The sequence below is a fragment of the Catharus ustulatus genome, chromosome 23 (assembly GCF_009819885.2).
Source record: "Catharus ustulatus isolate bCatUst1 chromosome 23, bCatUst1.pri.v2, whole genome shotgun sequence".
NCBI classification, from domain to species: domain Eukaryota; kingdom Metazoa; phylum Chordata; class Aves; order Passeriformes; family Turdidae; genus Catharus; species Catharus ustulatus.
In genome coordinates this window covers 1,515,489-1,534,427 of record NC_046243.1, presented here as the reverse complement: position 1 = coordinate 1,534,427, position 18,939 = coordinate 1,515,489, and the positions used below count along the sequence as shown (strand labels likewise).

The window sequence follows — 18,939 nt, the reverse complement described above, 5'->3', positions numbered from 1 at the left end:
GCCATTGGTATGTGATGAAAACCTTGGGTACAGGAATCTTAATACTGTGCAGAGTGAGCAGCTTGGTGTTTCAGGCTTTGTGACACAAGCAGGAAACCTTCCAGAGAACCATGATTTAACAAAGTGTTTCACAGATGTTTTTAATAGTTTTATAGTTTTGGGAAGGGGTTCTTTTCTTGTCAGAGCATCAGTAAAAGTAGCCGGTTATTCGCTCATCAACAAGTTTTGGGTTTCCTGAGAACCCTTACACATTGTGGTAACTGTGGTTTGTGTTACAGTACACACTCACAGCAGGGCAATCACCCACCATGTCCACCCCTGAAACTGGAAAGCATGAGACCTGCTCCAGGTTTCTGCTTTGAAACTATTCAAATCTAAACCGTGGTTTAAATGTGTTTCAGAATAGCAACATTTCCCCCCTCATCCCAGGCCTGTGGTGCAATCCTTGCTGCAGCACTGCAGGGAACCTTCACTGGTCACAGAGAATACAAATTCCCAGTGTGCCCAGAGGTGGCTGCTCCCCTGCCCTGGAGACCTTCACACCCTTACACATACTGCAGTGTTGTTAGAGAATAGGAAATTTTATGAAAAATGGGGACTCCTGGGGCATTTCCATCCAATTCCCAATCAGCAGGATGTTGGGTGACAGAACCAGGGAAAGCTGGAAAGACTCTCAGGAGGTCATTCACTAAATCCCATTTATTTTTTTTCCCAAAGTGTAACACTTTGCATTTCTGCTTAGTAAACATCCTCTTTCCACTGCTGACCCTTTCCCTACTTTTCTGCATCACTTTGAATTCCCCTCAAGTTTCTCAACCAGGTCTGGGGAAGGTGTCCCTGTCCATGACAGCAGGGGGGAACTGGATGAATTTTAAGGTCCCTTCCAACTCAAACCATTCCACAATTCCATGATTCTCACATGGAGCCATCTTTAGACACAAAAGTACTCTACATGCCATCATTCCCAGCTGATTAAAATATTTAAAAGCATCAGGACAGTCATAACCATTCTAATTGCTTTTTAGTGCCATGCTTGCATATTGCAAATGTGGAAATATTTCCAAATGTGAAAATATTTCTAAAAGAGAAGTTTCATGTAACAATGAAGTTGAAGCATTGTCCCTGATAACCATCTCTCTCACATTGTTCTCATTGCACAATCACCCAGCTCTGTTCCATTCTCCCTTCTTGAGTGACCACACAGAGATGCTACAGGAAGCAATGCCTCTAATTTCAGCTTTGTTCTTGAGGGTTTTGCTAACAATATCTGCACGTTCTAAAAATTCTGCTCACATTGGTTGGTGTGGCAGAAACCACACTATGGGAACAGCTCAGTGCAGGGTGGGTGCTGCTGTGTGCTTGGGGCTGAGACAGCAGCCACTCTCTCTCCAGCTGCAGGGTGACATGGTGGCCCAGAGATGGATGTCCCCATCCCTGGAAGTGTTCAAGGTTGGACAGGGCTTGGAACAATCTGGGGTAGAGAAAAGTGTCCCTGCCCATGTCACAAGGTGAGCCTTAAGGTCCCTCCCAACCCAAACCACTCAGGGAAACCATGATGGCCAGGGGACATTTGGAGAGGTGGCTCCTCACCCAGAACTCACAGGACAGCATAAAGAGTCCTTCATAACGGATAATTCACAGTGGCAGCAAAATGGATACGCTCTGGAAGGGTTTTATTCAGGCAGGATTGCACCTGAAATGCACACTGAGACATGCAGCAGCACTGGGAGCAGCACAGAGACCTCTCAGGGGGGGCAGGGAAAGCATCCTCAGCCCTGGTGCTGGCTGAGCAGCACAGACACCCAGCTTTAAACGTGGGGACATCAACCCCATCTTTATATAAAATTTCAGGCTTATGAGCCCAACTTCCCATGTAATGCCAGAATCACTGATCAGATTTGACCAAAAGGAACAAGGGGATTTGTTTGAGCTGTAGAGTTTGTTTCAACATCCTCAGAGGATTTTTTTGCTTTTTGGGCCTGCAGTTGAGCCATCAGAGCCCTGAGCTTGCAGGATAACCCGAGATCCCAGGCTGCTGTACATTAGTGCTTTGGAACTCTGGATTTTCTGTATTTGTTTTTTTTTTCTCAGTGTAATTTTGAGCAAAGCACTTGATCATTTCTTTTATTCCAGCCTGAATTTTATTTTTAGATACATGTTACAGTGAGAAAATTAGTTATTTAAATCACCATGTGCAGTGGAATCATCCAGAGGAAGAATAATTGAAGAGGGACAGAAGGCATGATTACTTCTCTACATTTGAGAAGTCTTTAGAGAAGTTAGAGTGATTAAAAAACTGTTTCCTAAATGCTAAATATTATTCTTGGATTGTTTAATATGTGATCTGGAAGAAAAAGTTGGATGAGACAACTTTCAGTTGTTTCTGGGTACAGAGAGCAGTGTTGTGGGTGAGAACCTGTATAACCACCTTCATCTTACTGGGAGCAGACATTGTTTCCCTAAGGCTGGGTTGTGAAAATGTCATCAAAGACCTTTTGTGGCCTATAAATAGAGATTATTTTTTTGTTTAGGAGAAGATAGCCAGTAGCAAGGAGTCAAAAAAATCTTAATGTGAAAGCAAAGACAGTCAGCATTAAAATAAAAGGGCAGAGAACCATGAAGCTGCAAGATTGATTCTACAGAAGTCCCAGAACACGTTATGTAGGTCAATAGTTACTGTCTCTGCAGATCTCCTCTGAGGAAAGACTCTGTTATCCCTGCAGGAAGGCCTCATCTGCCCTCCTGACATTAATTTAACAATTCAAGTTCCCTTGGTGGCACATTAATAATGTTGACAAGTCATCCCTGATGTGCTACGTGCAGCTCCCAGTGTGCCAACAACAGCTCTGCACTGGGTCCTGTCAGGATAGGGAAAAAGTCTGAAAATGTGGAATTAAAGCTTTATTAGAGCAACCCATGGGTCCTCAGAGTGCAACTCCTGAAGGTAAAGACTGAGAAAAAGAAGAACTAGGACAACAAAATCAGAAAAATAAAGAACTGGTAGGGACCAGGGAGCTGCCTTTATGATATGGGTAAATTGCTTTTTCTTTCTTTTTTCTTTACAAAGAGAAAAGTACATTTTTGAGTACACAGCACCATTTGTATTATTTTTTCAGGATTGTTGGGGGTTTGAAAATTTAGATTACTGTTGTTAATAAGTTGTGCAATGATGCAACCAAGATTATGAGGCTTTGGGGTTGGAGATTGTTCAAACCTTGTACTACAGTAATTTAAAGTTAATATAAAGATGCATATTCCAGGATTTGGAGCAGGAGAATTAAACTGAAGTCCTGAAATTAAAAACCCTATAATTTTCAAGACCAAACTAGAGCTTCTGGCCCCAGCCCAAGCAGATGATTACACTCTACCCCCCTCCCTTCCCCTCAGAGTGTCACCTTAACCTGGTGTTTTGTCTCACTTCGTGCAGCTCTTACATCGTGTCTGGGTATTTCATGCTGGGAGCAGGGATGAATATATTTATGGGAACCTCCAAACCCACTGCAGTAATTTGGAATAAAGCTGAGACTAGAGGAGCAATGTGTTATTACCTCCAAGACACTTCATGCCCTGCACAGGGCTGGTTGTCACGTAACTCCCAAGGTTCCAGGACTGTGACTGAGTGGAGCCAGGCCCTGTTGTCCCATCCTCCCTGACTCACATTTGTAGCTGGTATTTGTGGCACCAAGCACCTCTGAAACACTTCATGTTTTCAAAGTGCTGAACAAACATGAACAAATAGTTCTGGCTGAGGTTTGGTGAGTCACGGTTTGTGCTGACTGAAACTCGTGTTATCAGGAGCAGCACTGACAAACAGGTACAGAGGACAGCTCAGGGAAAGGCTGCACAGAGCTGGGAAGGATGAAGCTGCACTTTCACACTTGCTCTACTGGGAAAACAGAAATTTAAGTCTGATATTCAATAAATCTGTGTTTAGCAGGGCTGAAGTGATACCAAAGTGCTCCTATTGCTTTCCTCTGGCACTGCTTGTCTCTTACTTTTGTTTCACATATTCAGGGACACCTCATTTTGGCCTACCAGTGCCTTAAGGGGTTTATAAAAAGGAAACAGAAGGATTTTTTATAGAGGCACAGGATGACAGGGGAAGGGACAATTGTTTTAGACTGCCAGAGGGCAGGGTTGGATGGGATGTTAGGAAGAAATTCTTCCCTGGGAGGGTGGTGAGGCCCTGGCACATGTTGCCCAGAGAGGCTGTGTCTGTCTCATCCCTGGAAATGCCCAAGGTTGGGTTGGATGGGTCTTGGAGCAACCTGGGCTAGTGGAAAGTGTCCCTGCCCATGACAGGGGGTGGCACTGGATGATCTTCAAGGTCCTTTCCAACTTAAATCATTCCATGTTTCCATGATTCTACATTTAGACATGTACAGTACCACAGCAACCAGGACTCTTCCACAGTGAGATCCAACCTTTTCCACCACCTTGGGAAAGTAAATCACCCCTCATTGTCCTCAGTTTGTAAATCCCAACTCCTGAATTCATTGACATGTGTCCATTTCTCAGCACAGTGACCCCTGTCACCAGTACTCCTAGCAACGACTCCACTCTTTGTTGTAATTTTTGACATAAAAGTACCAGTCCAGATGGGTGTTGCTGAGGTGTGAGCAGGGTTTGGGGGGAAGCCACAGCAGTTATGATCAGTATTAGTGTGGTGGTAGTGATATGAGGTGGCAGCTCTCCAGCTCTGCAGCCTCCAGGAGCTGAGAGCAAGCACAGCTTCTGTGCAATGCTGGCCACTGCTTAGCACAGCTGAGGAGAGCTCTGGAAAATGGGAAAAGCCTTAATTGGCCCAATCCCAAGGGAGTCATCACAGGGCACAGGTGCTTTTTCAAAAATTAGAAATATGGGAGGTTGCAAGCTTTAAAACACAGAGGAAACATTCATAGGTAGTTTTAGATGTAGCATTTAGGAAAAAATAGTCAGTGACAGTAACACCTGAGAAAAAAAGAATTAGAAATTTTGAATTTTGGAAGGTTTTATTGCTTTTATTTTACTGGAACCCTGATATATATCATACAAGTTTCTTAGTGATTTATTAAGACATCTATGACTGATATCTGAAAAGTTAAGCAAGAGTACTGAGTGTCTCCTCCTGCAGCTCGAAACACTGAGTGTGCAGGTGTCACCCAGACTTACTCAAAATAAAAAAGAAAGGCCAGCAGAGCTTCTCTCTCCATCTGCAATTTAACCAGCCTTCCAGCCAGTTCATTTACTTCCTCTCACTGGCGACAGTTCTGGTTTGTGCTCCCCCCTGAGTGAGCTCAGAGCTGTGCTGCCGCTGACCACAGCGGGTGCCCGGAGAGCAGGAATGACAGAAAAAGCAAAACCAACTTTGCATTATATCTCCAAACTGTTTCCTCCAGTTATGTGGCTGATTGGTGATTAAGCCAGTCAGATCTTCCTTTTTTTAATCTTTCTTTTTTATTTTTTTTTTCCCTTTTCACCTACGTGTTTTGTTTTTTTTGTTTTGTTTTGTTTTTTTCTCTTTTTTCCCTTCCTTTTCACATTTTCCAACCTAGCCAGCGTGGAGGCAAGGCACATCAAGGCAGAGATGGGGACTGAAAGAGCCCTTGTGCTGGACAGGCTAGCGAGCAACGTGGCAAAGAGAAAAAGCTCAATGCCTCAGAAATTTATTGGTAAGAACAAAACCCCTTTTCATCTGCAACAGTTAAATACGTGTGGGTCGGTTACAAACAGTACAATGCCTCTGCTTCTTTTAAATATCCTGCTCAAGCTTAGCATCTAATACAAAAGAATAAAGTAACACTGATTTTTGTGATGGGGTTTTAGTGATTTGTTGTAAGGGGTTGATTAAAATAAAAAGAATTTATTCTGTTGGCTGCTTAAACTGGGTGGAAGCTGCTGTTGTGCCTCGTGTCTTTGTGTAGGTGATTTGTAAATATATTTTATGAGTTTCCACATGCCACTTCTGTACCTGTGTATCTGAAATGCTCTCTGCTAGGATGTAGAACAGGCAAAGAGCAGGAAGGTTAATGTTTTCTCAGCAGGAGCTGTAGATTCCTGCAGGATTCATATGTGGAATAAGGCCTAAAGACAGAAAAGTATTGGATTTCTCTTAGTCATCCTCCTAAATTTGTCTATGATTAAAAAATATCAAATCCTTTCTTGTGGTAATTTAAGCAAGCAGACGTTTCCATAGTATTTTCTTTGCATTTAATTGTACATGATCAGAGTTTTGCATGTTGGGGATCTTAAATACTAGTTGGGCAGGTTCTGGGTTTCAGCGAACACCTGACCCTCTTGGCCAGTCTTATTTCATCAACCTGCCTCTAAAGAAAATAAAATACAACCAACCCTGTGTCCTAAAGAAAACCCTTAGTCAGCAGTTATATAATATTGGTGCTGATGAAGCCTTATTTGTGCTCTTTGAAGGGTTATATAAGGTAACAAGTGCTTTGTTTGTTTTTTCTTTTTTTTATGGCTCAATATAAAGTTCACCCTCTGAGTGGGGCACGTGTGGCAGAGATGAGGGCTGGGAGGGCAGGCAGGGCTCCCACAGCTGCTGCAGCCAAAGACCTGGCATGGGGTGCAGCAGCTCCAGAGCCAGGTAAAGGTGAGCAGCTGGATCCATCCAGGTAAAGGTGAGCAGATGGATCTATCCAGGTAAAGATGAGCAGATGGATCTATCCAGGTAAAGATGAGCAGATGGATCCATCCAGGTAAAGCTGTGCTGCTGGATCCATTCAGGTAAAGCTGTGCAGATGGATCCATCCAGGTCAAGCATTCCAGGTAGAGGTGAGCAGTTGGATTCATTCCAGTTAAAGGTGTGTAAGCTGCATCCATCCAGGTGAAGGTGAGCAGCTGGATCTATCCAGGTCAAGTTGTGCAGATGGATGCATTCCAGGTAGAGGTGAGCAGCTGGATTCATTCCAGTTAAAGGTGTGTAAGCTGGATCCATCCCAGTTAAAGGTGTCTAGCCAGATCCAAACAGGTCAAGCTGTGCAGATGGATCCATCCAGGTAAAACTGTGCTGATGGATCTATCCAAGTAAATCTGTGCAGATGGATCTATTCAGGTAAAACTGGATCCATCCCAGTTAAAAGTGTGTAACCAGATCCATCCAGTTAAACCAGTGCAGATGGATCCATCCACACAGGAAATCAACTCAGTTTTTAAAGGTAATGGATCTATTAGTTTGGTGGGTAGCACTGGACTTTTATCTAGGAAAACTGGTCTCATTTATTTCTTTATGACATTAGTGTGACTTTCTAAAGGTCACTTCTCTGCACAGCCACACAGCTCACTCCATCTGAGTGCCTTTGGTGCTCAGGATTGAAACTGGGACTCGGCCCTTACATGTCTTGCTGTGGTTCTAAAAGCAATACCAATGCAAATGGGTTTGTAGTCCTTTAGGTTCTTCTATTTTAGCTGTTTTTTCAGCTCTCTCATTGTGCAATCACCACCAGTTTGACCTTTATGTATTTTATTAAACACGTCTGCAGCAGGATGCACCCCCTCAGCATAAATCTAACGTGAAGAACTGGTGGGTTTGGGGTTTCCTCTGCGAGCCAATGAGTTCCTGTGTGGCCCAGATCCTCTGGGATTTGTGCTACTGCTGGATGCCATGAACTGGCACTGCACACACAGGTGATTGTGTGGAGAAGCTGGAGAACCCATCACAGATCACCTAAAGGCATAAATAACCAATTTTTGAAATTTATTGTTTTTCTAGGACTTCTGTGATTTTTCTTGTTAAATTGCATGTGAAAACATTTCCCCTTCAGCCCTCTGTATTCCTGGGGAGGATGTTTTCAGGAGCAGGCTGTCCGACCTTGGCCTGACTCCTGTGCCTTTCTGACCTGTCCCTGTCAGAGCTCAGATCTGCCAGGCCAGTGCAGGGATTCCTTGGGAAATCTGGGAATGAGTGCTGATGTCTCATTTAGTCAGGAAGCAGGGACAGGGATATACACTAACAAGGCATCTTTGTTTGGCTCATTTCTCTGAATGAAGCCCATTGATTGGAAGAAAAACCCCTTTATTATAATTGGAGGGCTCTGCAGAGATTCAGACAAGCACCAGGAGTCTTGCCCACTTTATTTTTCACATCTCCATCCCCAGTAGCTGCCTCGTATGCACCAGTACAAGTCCCACACAGGGGCAGGGATCACCAGCCCCTGCACTTGGCTCTTCACCTCTGTACCAGGCCCCTCTTCAGAGTCTTTTCCTGGGGGATCTTAAAATCCACGAGGACAGTGGAATCACAAAGCACTGTGAGACCCTCAGTGATCATTCAGGATATTCCACAATCCTGTGATCACACATCATTGTTTTCTTATCTTACTTTACAACAGTGAATCTTAACACCAACACTTCTAGGGACTCCTGCCTATTTTTGCTTTGTTCTTTTTTTTTTTTTTTTCTTTTTAAATTTCCAATTTATTCACTTCTTTCATTTGCCTGGAGCTGGTTTTATGAGTCACCCAAAAGTACTGCGGCGTTTTGTTTCCTTCCATGTGAAGCTGGACGGCGAGCGGTGCTGCGGGCTGGAAGCAGTTACACTCTTGTGGTTCGTTAACCTTTTGGAGTGTTTTAGAAGAGAAACGTGAGCTCCTGGTTTTCTGCCTCTGCAGTGAAACCCCACGAGTTTCATACACATTGAGTCACGGTGTTGACAGGTGACTGATAAACATCTGCACCAGTCGAGTTACCGTAACTAAGAGATTCGTGGATCTAATGTTTGCGAGTCACTTGCATGTGAAACCTTTCATCTGGTCTTTTTTTTGTATTTTTTTTGTGCTGTGAACAAGTTTATGCTTTTAGTAACCACAGAATTCAGTTACTTATTTCTAGACATTCACCTCCAAAATGCCTTTAGTGCTTTTGGGGTGGCACAGAGAACAGAGTTGCACTGTGTGCCCAGAGAGGTGTGAGCAGAATTTCAGGTGCACTCTCCTCCACTTCTGTCCAGTCCAGAGCTTTCCAACCTCCAGCACACCCAGAGGAAAACATTTTTTTTTCACTAACCCTGTATCAAGTGACCCTAACTGTGGGGGATTTATACCTCTATTTATATCTACCAGTATTAAATTACCTGAATACCAGTGCAGAGGTCCAAGAAGCCAAGAATGGTGCAGAGGAAGTTGTAGTTGTCAAAGGACAGTGGGGAAAATTGACTGCAGTGTACGAAGACTTGTCAAAGATAAATCTTTCAGAAAGCACCCTCACCACCTCCTCTATTACTGGTTTGTTCCTAAGCCTGAGGTTAAAAAAATACAAAAAATACAAAAAACCCCACCCAAAAGCTACTTGTGTCTATGTACAGCCTCTTTCAGCGGAGAACATACCATGCCTCATCCCCAGAGATTTCTTTAGAAAAATCACCACAGGGTTTAAACAGCTCTTTACCCACCCAGATAATTATCACCTCTCATCTCTTGCAGGCGAGAAACGACCCAACTTCGATATCAATTACAACTCCAGCTTCCTGTACGAAAAGGAGAGCGAGATGATGCACGGGCGCATGATGGACCAGGCCATCAACAACGCCATCACCTACCTGGGGGCCGAGGCCCTGCGCCCGCTCGTGCAGACCCCGCCGGCCCCCACGGCCGAGATGGTGCCGGTCATCAGCAGCCTGTACCCGCTGCCGCTGCCCCGCGCCGACGTCCCCAACGGCGCCGCGCCGGACGCCGACAAGAGCCACGGTCACCTCAGGGACAAGATGCTGTCCTCCGACAGGGGCCTTTCCCCAAACAACAGCGGCCACGACTCCACAGACACTGACAGCAACCACGAGGAGAGGCCCAACCCAACCTTCCACCAGAGCCAGGTGATCACGGCTCCGACCCGCAATGGCCTGCAGGCCCTGAAGGATTTCCCGAGGCCTTACGACATCATCAAGCCGCCCGCCATCTGCCCGCGCGACGCCTTCAAGGTGATCAACAAGGAGGGGGAGGCCATCGGGGTGTACCGCTGCGACCACTGCCGCGTGCTCTTCCTGGATTACGTGATGTTCACCATCCACATGGGCTGCCACGGCTTCCGCGACCCCTTCGAGTGCAACGTCTGCGGCTACCGGAGCCACGACCGCTACGAGTTCTCCTCGCACATAGCTCGGGGAGAGCACAGAGTGGTGCTCAAGTGAAAGGACCAAGTTCTCCAAGGTCAAAGGCTGGGTTTCCCGTCAGAGGGGATGCTCGGTTGGTTGGGGTTTTAATTCGTGTAATGAAATTTCTTGAGTATTTTTCCAGGCCAGTTTTAAGTGTGTCACAAGGAGGTGACGCCTTTTTAAATTTGTCTTTCCCGATAATTTCAGTGTTTTGTAGCATCTCTGCCTGGCTGCTGTGGTGAGTGGGACTGTGGGAAACACCAGGAGCAGAGACTGGTTTTGATATGAACTTTATTTTTGTGAAACTTCAGAGCCATTTATGATGTTTTCAATTTTTAACTTGTGTTTGTTTTTATAGAGTTTGCTTTAAGTCAGCACAAAAGATTTTCATGCCAATTCCCTTGCTCATTGAGGTATGTTGGAGGAGCTTTTCCTAGTTATAATCCCAATGGCCTCACAGTGGCTCATCACCAAAACAAGGAAAATGAGGGCAGGAAAGGGGAGGGATTATTAATTCCTCCTTAAAGCTTTTCCCCTAAGCCCTAATGAAAGTGTGGCACACTTCCATTTTTCTTACCCCACTCCAAACTTTCTTTAAAGTTACTCAGTAAGAGGAAAATAAGAAATGAGACCTATTTGGGTTTGGGATTTTTTAACAGTACATATTTTTGGGATACCCAGTGAGGTCACTTGTTGGCTCATCCATGTGGCCTGGAGGAAATCCCAATTTTCATTGCTGGAAACTCCTCCTTTCTGCTGGGTGCCTAGAATGAGGATGAGGCTGTGCTGTGTGTTGTGCCTCTGTCTTTCTCTCACAGCAGGACATGTGGCTGTGCCATCCATGTCCCCACAGGGTGGCCCTGGCTGGCTGTGGACAGGTGAGACCTCAGGCAGGTGTGTGAGAACCACACCCACACCATGACAGCCCTCGGGAGGTGCAGCTCCACGCCCTGAGCAGGTGCCATCCCTTTGAAGTTGGTTTTTACAACAGTTCTTTGAGTCTCCCCATGGCCCTGCAGCTGTGTTGGTGTCCCTGTGCTGGAGAGGGGTTTGGTAACGGCTTTGCTGAGTGAAGGTTTAGTCTTTGCAAAATATTTTTGTATCCCATAGTTAGGAGTGTTCTGATGGACTTTGTGCATCCCTTGTGTGGTTTGAGAGCTCTGTTGCTTTTGTGTTATCCCTGGTGATCCAATCACTTCCCTGAGGGAAGGCTGGAGAACTGAGGGTCAAGAAATACTGAAATTCATCCCTCCCTCTGAATTCTTTTGGCTCAATTATTTCCTCCCTGAATTTTAAGATACAAAATAAGAAATTTATATTCATTTTTTCCCACTAAGAGTGGGTCTGGAGAGGGATAAATCAGCCTGCAGTGTGCCTGAGTATCCAGAGCGCTGTGGAAATGCTAATCCAGCATTTCCTCATGCTAATCCTGCTATCCCTGGGGTGGAGGAAAACACTTTCGCTGTTATGTGTGGAGCTGTAAACCAGATTTAGGATATTTCCCAGAGCCCCATCATGAGAAAGGTGCACGTTGGCTCTCCCCCAGTGAACATCCGTGTCACAATGTGACCAATGCTCCTCCTGTGAGGGAGGCTGCAGTTCCACCAAGGATCAGCCCCAAGGGCCAAGCTTTTGTGTCCACAAAACAGAGGGAAAGGGAGGGGAAGGGAGTGAGAGAATTCCCAGAGAACAAAGAGAAGGTTGCCCTGACATCTTTAAGTCCGACATTTTTAGGACATTATGGTTGTCTTTATCAGTTTCTAATTTTGTGACAAGCTTGCTTTTCAATGGCTTAGTTTTCAAGACCAAAGAATTGTCAATAAATGAATAAAATATTTAAATAATGACGATGTCCTGACTTGAGGGCAGGCAAAGGCAGGTTCTTAAAGGAGAGATGCCCCCTGTAACCACCCAAAAATCTTATTTTCCATAAGTGAATTGGGTAAAAGATTCATCTGAGATTGTCCCTTCACACCCTGTCCCACAGTGCTGCCCTGGCACTGCTGGCTTGGGAGATGGGAATCCCACTGGGCCATGTCTGGATGTTGAGGGGTTGTGCTGGTCCAGGGAAGGTCTCTGAACTTGGAGGGGCTCTGGACACCACCTTGTCTAGGAAAACAGACAGGAAAACCACTGGTACTGGTTGGGAGCCTGATTTATTCTGCTTTTGGCTTAAATATTTTGGACTGGAACAGGTTTGGAGCATTCTCCAGTGCCTTGGTGTGTCCCTTGGTTCTTCATTTACTGATGAATTACACCCCAAGAGTGGCCAGGGGAGGCTCAGGGAAGGATTGGCACCGAGAAATGAGCCTTAAGGTTTATTGACATTTTAAAAAAGTCAGTCAACAAATGTCCACAGAGCAGGGAAGTGATCAGCAGAGCTGGCTGAGCAGTGGGAACGAGCCCTGGGGCCAGAGCTGCTGGTGCCCATCACCTCTGGGACCTGTAAATCCCACAGGTGTGATGGAACCTGTGTGTCCCCATGGGGTGCTGAGCCATGGTGGAGGCTGTGCTCAGCAGAACCGGTTACTCAGTGGAGTAACTGATACAGCCAGAGGTGTAAAATAACACGGTCAGCTCCTCTGACTGCTGGAAAATGGTGTTGGACGCAGTTTTGGTTGGTAGAGGAACGATTTAAGCCGAGAGCTGTGGGGTGGAGGCAGCTCAGCCCCACTCCCGGGCTCTGGGGTGGGCTCATGGTTCCCGGGGGTGCCGGGGCTGTGTCAGCCACATGGAAACATCCCGGCGGCGCAGGGTGGAGGCTCGCACCAACCCCCCGGCCCTTTTAGCACCTGCTTTACCAGGCTGACGTTGTTCGCGCTTGTTTCATTCCCCCCTGACACCTTCTGCCGCAAGAGCTGGACACGCTTGAGAAACAGAGACGAAAAAAAAAAAAAAAAACGAGAAGAAAGTCAGAGGATCCTTTTTTTCTTTTCCCTTCACTTCCTTCCCAGCCTGGGCGCGACTCAAACACTGAAGGATCTTCCCCCCCGCTGCTACCGGGAGATTCCGAGGGCTGGGTGAGACTGAGAGGGCTCGGGGTTGGGGACAGCGAATTCCACGGCGTCTTCCAATGCTGATTTGTCCCCTAGCAGGGATCGGTTTGATCCAAAACCCCTCAGCCTTCTCCTTCCTGGAGCCAAACTCCTTTAAAGGCTTGCAGAAACTTTCAGTTGGTGTTGTGACAGAGAGATTCTTATCTGCTGATAGCTGTAATCGTGATAGAGCACAGAGGAACTCGTTTCTCCCGTCGTCGTGTTGAAACACGCTTCCTAACGCACAAAAAATCCCATAAAACTTCCTGCTGCTGGTCTGCATCCTTGGAGCATCCCGGCCGGCTCCTGCTCCCACGGGGAGCGGTCCAGCACCCAAAAACCCGACGGTGCCGGGAGGGGACAGGCAGGACTGAGTCACTGCCACCACCTCCTCCGTGTCCCAATTCCCCAGCCGCGCATTGAGTCACGCTCCCCGCGCCGGCCCGGCGGGGACCCGGCGGCGCTTTCCCACCCTCGCGTGGGTCGGGTTCCCAAATCCGGGGGGCAGGGGGTGAGCAGAGCCACCTCAGGGAAGGGACATTGGGAGTGTCCCCAGCTCTGGCAGCGTCACCGGGAGAGCTCGGCAGCCCCGGAGACCCCACGGGGACACGCCGGGACAGGACCGTGACTGTCACCGGGGCACCAGGACGGGGGCAGCAGGTTTGTGTCACGCCTGGTGCCCCCCTCGCTGCGCCGGGAGGGAAGTGAAGCCCCCGGGGAGCAGCCGAACCGGCCCCTCCAGCCGGGTTATATCGGGCGTCACATTTGCATGGCAGCGAGTCGGCACCTGGCAGCGAAATCCTCGGGGGATCGAGGACACGGGGAGCGGCTGGCAATTGTCACACGCCGGCGACAGGAAAGTCCCAGCAGACGATTGCTTTCACAAGAATCTGCTTCCAACCCGCACGGCTCCAGCCCCTGCGGCAGCGCCTCCACCCCGGTGCCCGCGGGGCTGCGGCCGTGGTGGGATGGGGGCGATAGCGCTGGGCTCGGAGTGATGCTCCATGGCCAGAGGATGCTCCAGGTGGGAGGTGATGCTCCTCAGCCTCAAACACAACCCCTTGGGGATCCCCTCACCCACAGCAGCTCCCCCCTCTCTCTGCCCAGGATCGCAGTGAGCAAAGCTGGGAGCGGGGCTGGGGCTGCCACTGCTGCCCCCCAGACCCCCTAAACCCCGCCCGCACTGAGATCTGGGGCTCCCCCAGCTCCCCCAGCTCCCCCAGTACCATCGCTGCTCTCCTGAGCACTGGGGGACACCGTGGGGGTGCATGAGGGGGGTCCTGTCCTCCCTCAGCCCCGTTTCCCACAGCTGTGGCTTTGTGCCAGGGGCCCCCCCTTGCTGCTCCCCGGGGGCCGGGTAGAGTCACGCCTACCCCCCCATCCTGCCCCCCAAGCGGAGAAAGTTAGTCAAATCTGCAGAAACCGCAGCGGGGGGAGGCAGCGACACTGTCACCACTTTGATGTCACCCCTGCACGTCCCACAGGTGCTGCCATCACCCCTGGGCCACGGTCCCGCTGCCGCTTTGCCATTAGCTCGTGCGAGAAGGGGGGGATAATGCAAAAATATTTCCTTCCCCACCTCCATCCTGTCCCCACGGTCCCTGGAGCCGGCGGGGCGTGGAGAGGCCACGTGCGAGGCACACGGAGCTGCGGCTGCTGTGTCCAGCCCTCTCAAGTGGGGCTGGGGGTCCCTCCCGGGCTCCGGGGGCTGTGCCGGGGAGTGCAGGGGGAGCCAGGAAGGTTTCTGAGCAGCGGGGTTGATTCATGCCGGGCCTCCTGCGGTTTCCCCCTGCACTCACCTCCCGGTGTTGTCACGCCAAGCACCCACACGCCAGCGCCCAGGGTGAACCCACCCTGCCATCACCCAGCGGGAGCTGGAGGGGAGCCCCTGGGGCAGGGTGAGCTGCTGGGCTCCGCTCCACCCACCCTGCACCCGGGCTTTGCCATACATCCCACCCCCACTCTGCACCCCAAAGGTGGGACCTCCACCCCCTTCGCACCCCAAACGCCACCCCCGTGCCCCTCTGAGCACACCACACACCCCTCACACTCTGCTCTCAGCCCTCCCACCACCTCCTGCACCCCCTGTGCTGCCCCAGGGCTCAGTGGCACAGGACTCCCCATCATGGGACATTCCCAACCCCACAGCAGTGCCTGGAGGGAGGAGGATGCAGCGCTAGGGGGTGACCGGGTGAGGTCCCCTGGGTGTCACATGCCCGCGGGTCGGAGGTACAGGAGTCCCAGGGGAGCAGGAGGCAGGCAGGGGGCAGCTGCCAGCCCTTCCCAGCCCCGTCACGGCCGCTGCACTCCCGGAGGAAGCTGCTCTGCGTTGCTCACCCTGCTCTGGTTATAAATACCCTCCCCATTTTAATGTGGCGGCGGCGGGAGCTATTTCGGGCCGGGAACGGGAAGCGAAACCCTGCACGGGTCCCGGTCCCTCTCCGCCGCCCCCGGGATGGGCTGGGCATTGCCCAGGGGCCACAAGGGCTTATTTGAAGCCCAGGAGCCGCGCACCCGCCTTGACCTTCTGAGCCTTCCAGCGGAGCAGGCGGATGGCGCGGAGGCCGAACCGCAGCACCGCGTCGTACTTGAACACCAGCTTGTAGAAGGCGTCGGTGATGAGGGCGCCGCTGGGGTCGGCGTGTTTGAGCGCGGCCATCGGTGTGTACGCCACGTTGGTCTGGTGCCGGAACGGCGGCCGCGCCGCCTCGATCACCCGCAGGGTGTGCTGTGTGTGTGGGCATGGCATTGTCCCCGTCCTGTTCCCACAGCCCCACCCCAGCTCAGCCCCCTTTCAACCCTGCCTGCATCCCATCCCCATCTGCACCTCCATCCTCATTCACATTCCCTCCCTTCCCATTCCACTCCTGCCTCATTCTCATCCCAGCTCCTTCTCATTCACTTCCTATCCCCATTCCAAGGCCTTCCCATCCTATCCCTATCTCTAATCCATCCCACCTTACCCCATCACCATTCCTATCCCATCTCCAACTCCTTCCCATTCTATCCCTATCTTTGTCCTATCCCACCTCATTCCCATCCTACCCCTACCTCCATACCTTCTCATCCCATTTCATTTCCCTCCCATTTCCATATCAGTTGCTTCCCGTTTTGTTCCCATTTTGTTCCCATTTTGTTCCCATTTTGTTCCCATCCCATCCCATCCCATCCCATCCCATCCCATCCCATCCCATCCCATCCCATCCCATCCCATCCCATCCCATCCCATCCCCATTCCCATTCCCATTCCCATCCTCAATCCCATTCCCATTCCCATTCCCAGCCAGGCTCAGCCCCATCAGAATGGATCTGTCTGGGTGTGAGCTGCCCCACTGTTGGCTGGTATCACTGTTCCTTGTTAGGGTTAATTGACACCTCTGTCCAGTCCAGCCCAACCCAGCAGGACACCCCCCAGCCCACTGGGACCCCCTGCCCATCTGTCACCTCTGCAATGTCCTCGGGGGTCTGGCCCAGGCTGGTGAACACATCCCTGGAGTTCCTCAGGTAGAGCTTGGTGAAGATTTCGGCCGTCTCGGGGTCGGTCCGTGAGTAGTCGGCGCGTTCAGCTTCCTCGTACAACTTGGTCTCAAATTCTGTCATCACCGGCCCTGGCTCCACCAGGCTGATCCTGCCCAGGGATGGGGCACTGGGCACTGGGCACCCCCGGACCCCCTGGCCCCAGGGGCTGCACGGCCACCTCTCCCCTCACTCACGCTACGTTGAAGCGCAGCGCCTGCACCACCAGGCTCTCACAGAAACCCTCCACCGCGAACTTGGAGGCCGAGTAGATGTCATTGAAGACGATGCCTGGATGGTTGGAGAGTCCCAGTCAGGGTTGAGTGAGGGTTGGCTCCCCCAGGGCACCCCATTTTCCCCTACCCTGCAGGCCCATGATGCTGCTGATGACGACGATGTGGCCGGCGCGGCGCCGCTTCATGTCGGGCAGCACCTCCTTGACCAGGCGGACGAGGCCGAAGAAGTTGGTGTCCATGAGACTCTGCATGGCTGCCAGGCTCTGGCACTCCAGGGGTCCTGCCATGCCCACCCCGGCATTGCTGACTGTGGGCAGGGGACATCAGTGGGGTGTGCCCTGGGCAGGGGGATCCCACACCCTGGGCACAAAGGGTCCCTGGTGCAGGGTGTCCCTGGCATAGAGAGCCACTTGAGTGTGGTAGAGGGTCCCCAGTGCTCAGAGGGTCCCCAGAATGGGAGTTTGGAGGGTCCCTGGTGCAGGGAATGTGCCAGCACAAAGGGTCCCTGGTGCAGGGTGTCCCTGGCATAGAGAGCCACTTGTCTATGGGGTCAGGGCACCTGGTAGAGGGTCCCCAGTGCTCAGAGAGTCCCCAGGATGGGAGTTTGGAGAGTCCCTGGTGCAGGGGGGTCCCTGGCATAGAGACCCACTTGTGTGTGGGGTCAGGGCACCTGGCAGAGGGTCCCCAGAGCTCAGAGGGTCCCCAGGATGGGATGCCCTCAGTTTGGAGGGTCCCCGGTGCAGGGGGCCCTGGCATAGAGAACCACTTGTGTGTGGGGTCAGGGCACCTGGCAGAGGGTCCCCAGTGCTCAAAGGGTCCCCAGAATGGGATGTCCTGAATTTGGAGGGTCCCTGGTGCAGGGAATGTGCCAGCACAAAGGGTCCCTGGCATGGGCAGTCCCCGGTGCACAGGGTCAGGGTCATGAGGTGTCCCTGGCACGGAGGGTCACAGTGCTGGGATCACAAATGATCCCTGGCACGGGACAAGCTTGGCTGGACAGCCCCCAGCACAGGGATCCCCATCACGGAGGGTCCCCACACCGGGTCACGGTGGGAGGGGAATCCCGGGGCTCACCCAGGATATCGACGTGGCGCCCGGGGATGCTGTCGAGGCAGGCACGGATGGAGCCCTCATCACACACATCCAGCTGTTTGATCTCCAGCGTCCTGCCCAGCGCCGGCCCCGCCGCCGCCGCCAGCGCCCCGCTCCTGCCCACGTTCCTCATGGTGGCGATCACTGCGGGTGTAACAAGGGGCACAGGCGGCTCAGCCCCCGCGGGCTCTCCCCGGGGGCTGGGGGGGTCCCTCCACCCCGCTCACCTCGGAAGCGGCGCTGCTTGTCCCGCGCCAGCCGCACGGCCAGCGCCAGCCCGATGCCGGAGGAGCAGCCGGTGATCAGCACCGTCTTGGGAGCCATGGCACGGCCTCCCCGCCCCGTGCCCCAGCCCCCCAGCTTTATAGCAGCTGCCCCAGCCCCCCCAAATCCGGGCCCTTAATCCCTCCTGGATAATCCCCCCCTCCCGGGGATTTGCGGCGGCCGCGTGGCTGAGCCGCACGTGGTGCCCGGGGAGCACAGAGGAGCCTTTGTGTGGGACGTGGGGACACTGCCAGGCGTGGGGACACTGTGGGAGATGGGGACGGTGCCAGCCCGTGTGCCACCAGCGCTGGGGGGCTCTGGGGAAAGGAGCAAGGCGGGAGCTCTGCAAAAATAACCTTTATTATCACTGGTAGAAAACACGTCCCAGTTCAACTGGCCTTGTGGAGAGATGGGGGGACACGGTGATGGGTGCCCCCCTCACCCCCACACCCCGGATCCCGCTGATGGGGACCCCAAAACCCCCCTGGTGTGGGGGCAAGGAGTGCCAGGCCCCCAAAGGGACACTTGGGGCTGGTGCTGCAGGGTGGAGGGGAGAAAGTGCTTGAGTGTGGGGGTGCTGGTGGTGGGCTGTGCTGACCTGTGCCGTGTTGGAGGCACCAGGCTGTGCCAAACCACCCAACTGTGCCAGACTGTGCCAAACTGTGCCATGCTGGTGGTGCTGGGCTGTGCCAAACCAGCCCACTGGTGCCAG

General features: G+C 51.5%; 2 protein-coding genes across 5 annotated transcripts in view; one reads left to right on the top strand and one right to left on the bottom strand.

Annotated features, from left to right (window-relative positions):
* IKZF3 (IKAROS family zinc finger 3) overlaps positions 1 to 11,929 on the top strand; it is a 34,057-nt gene extending 22,128 nt beyond the window's left edge. For 3 of the 4 annotated variants that reach the window (XM_033079262.1, XM_033079261.1, XM_033079259.1), the window contains 2 exons: positions 5,535 to 5,651; positions 9,417 to 11,929. In XM_033079262.1, coding sequence (XP_032935153.1) covers positions 5,535 to 5,651; positions 9,417 to 10,120 — 821 coding nt within the window. In that variant the 3' untranslated portion in view covers positions 10,121 to 11,929. The remainder of the gene's footprint in view (positions 1 to 5,534; positions 5,652 to 9,416) is intronic. The other variant, XM_033079260.1, reaches the window with a different exon arrangement.
* Positions 11,930 to 12,221: 292 nt separating this feature from the next.
* On the bottom strand, positions 12,222 to 18,306 carry LOC117006665 (retinol dehydrogenase 8-like). Its single transcript, XM_033079216.1, has 6 exons — positions 18,191 to 18,306; positions 17,946 to 18,107; positions 16,999 to 17,178; positions 16,833 to 16,926; positions 16,564 to 16,747; positions 12,222 to 15,847 (listed from the first exon to the last, which is right to left on the bottom strand). Exons 1-6 carry the CDS (start codon positions 18,285 to 18,287, stop codon positions 15,608 to 15,610), a joined length of 957 nt encoding a protein of 318 aa, XP_032935107.1. The 5' UTR covers positions 18,288 to 18,306; the 3' UTR covers positions 12,222 to 15,607.
* Positions 18,307 to 18,939: the final 633 nt, after the last annotated feature.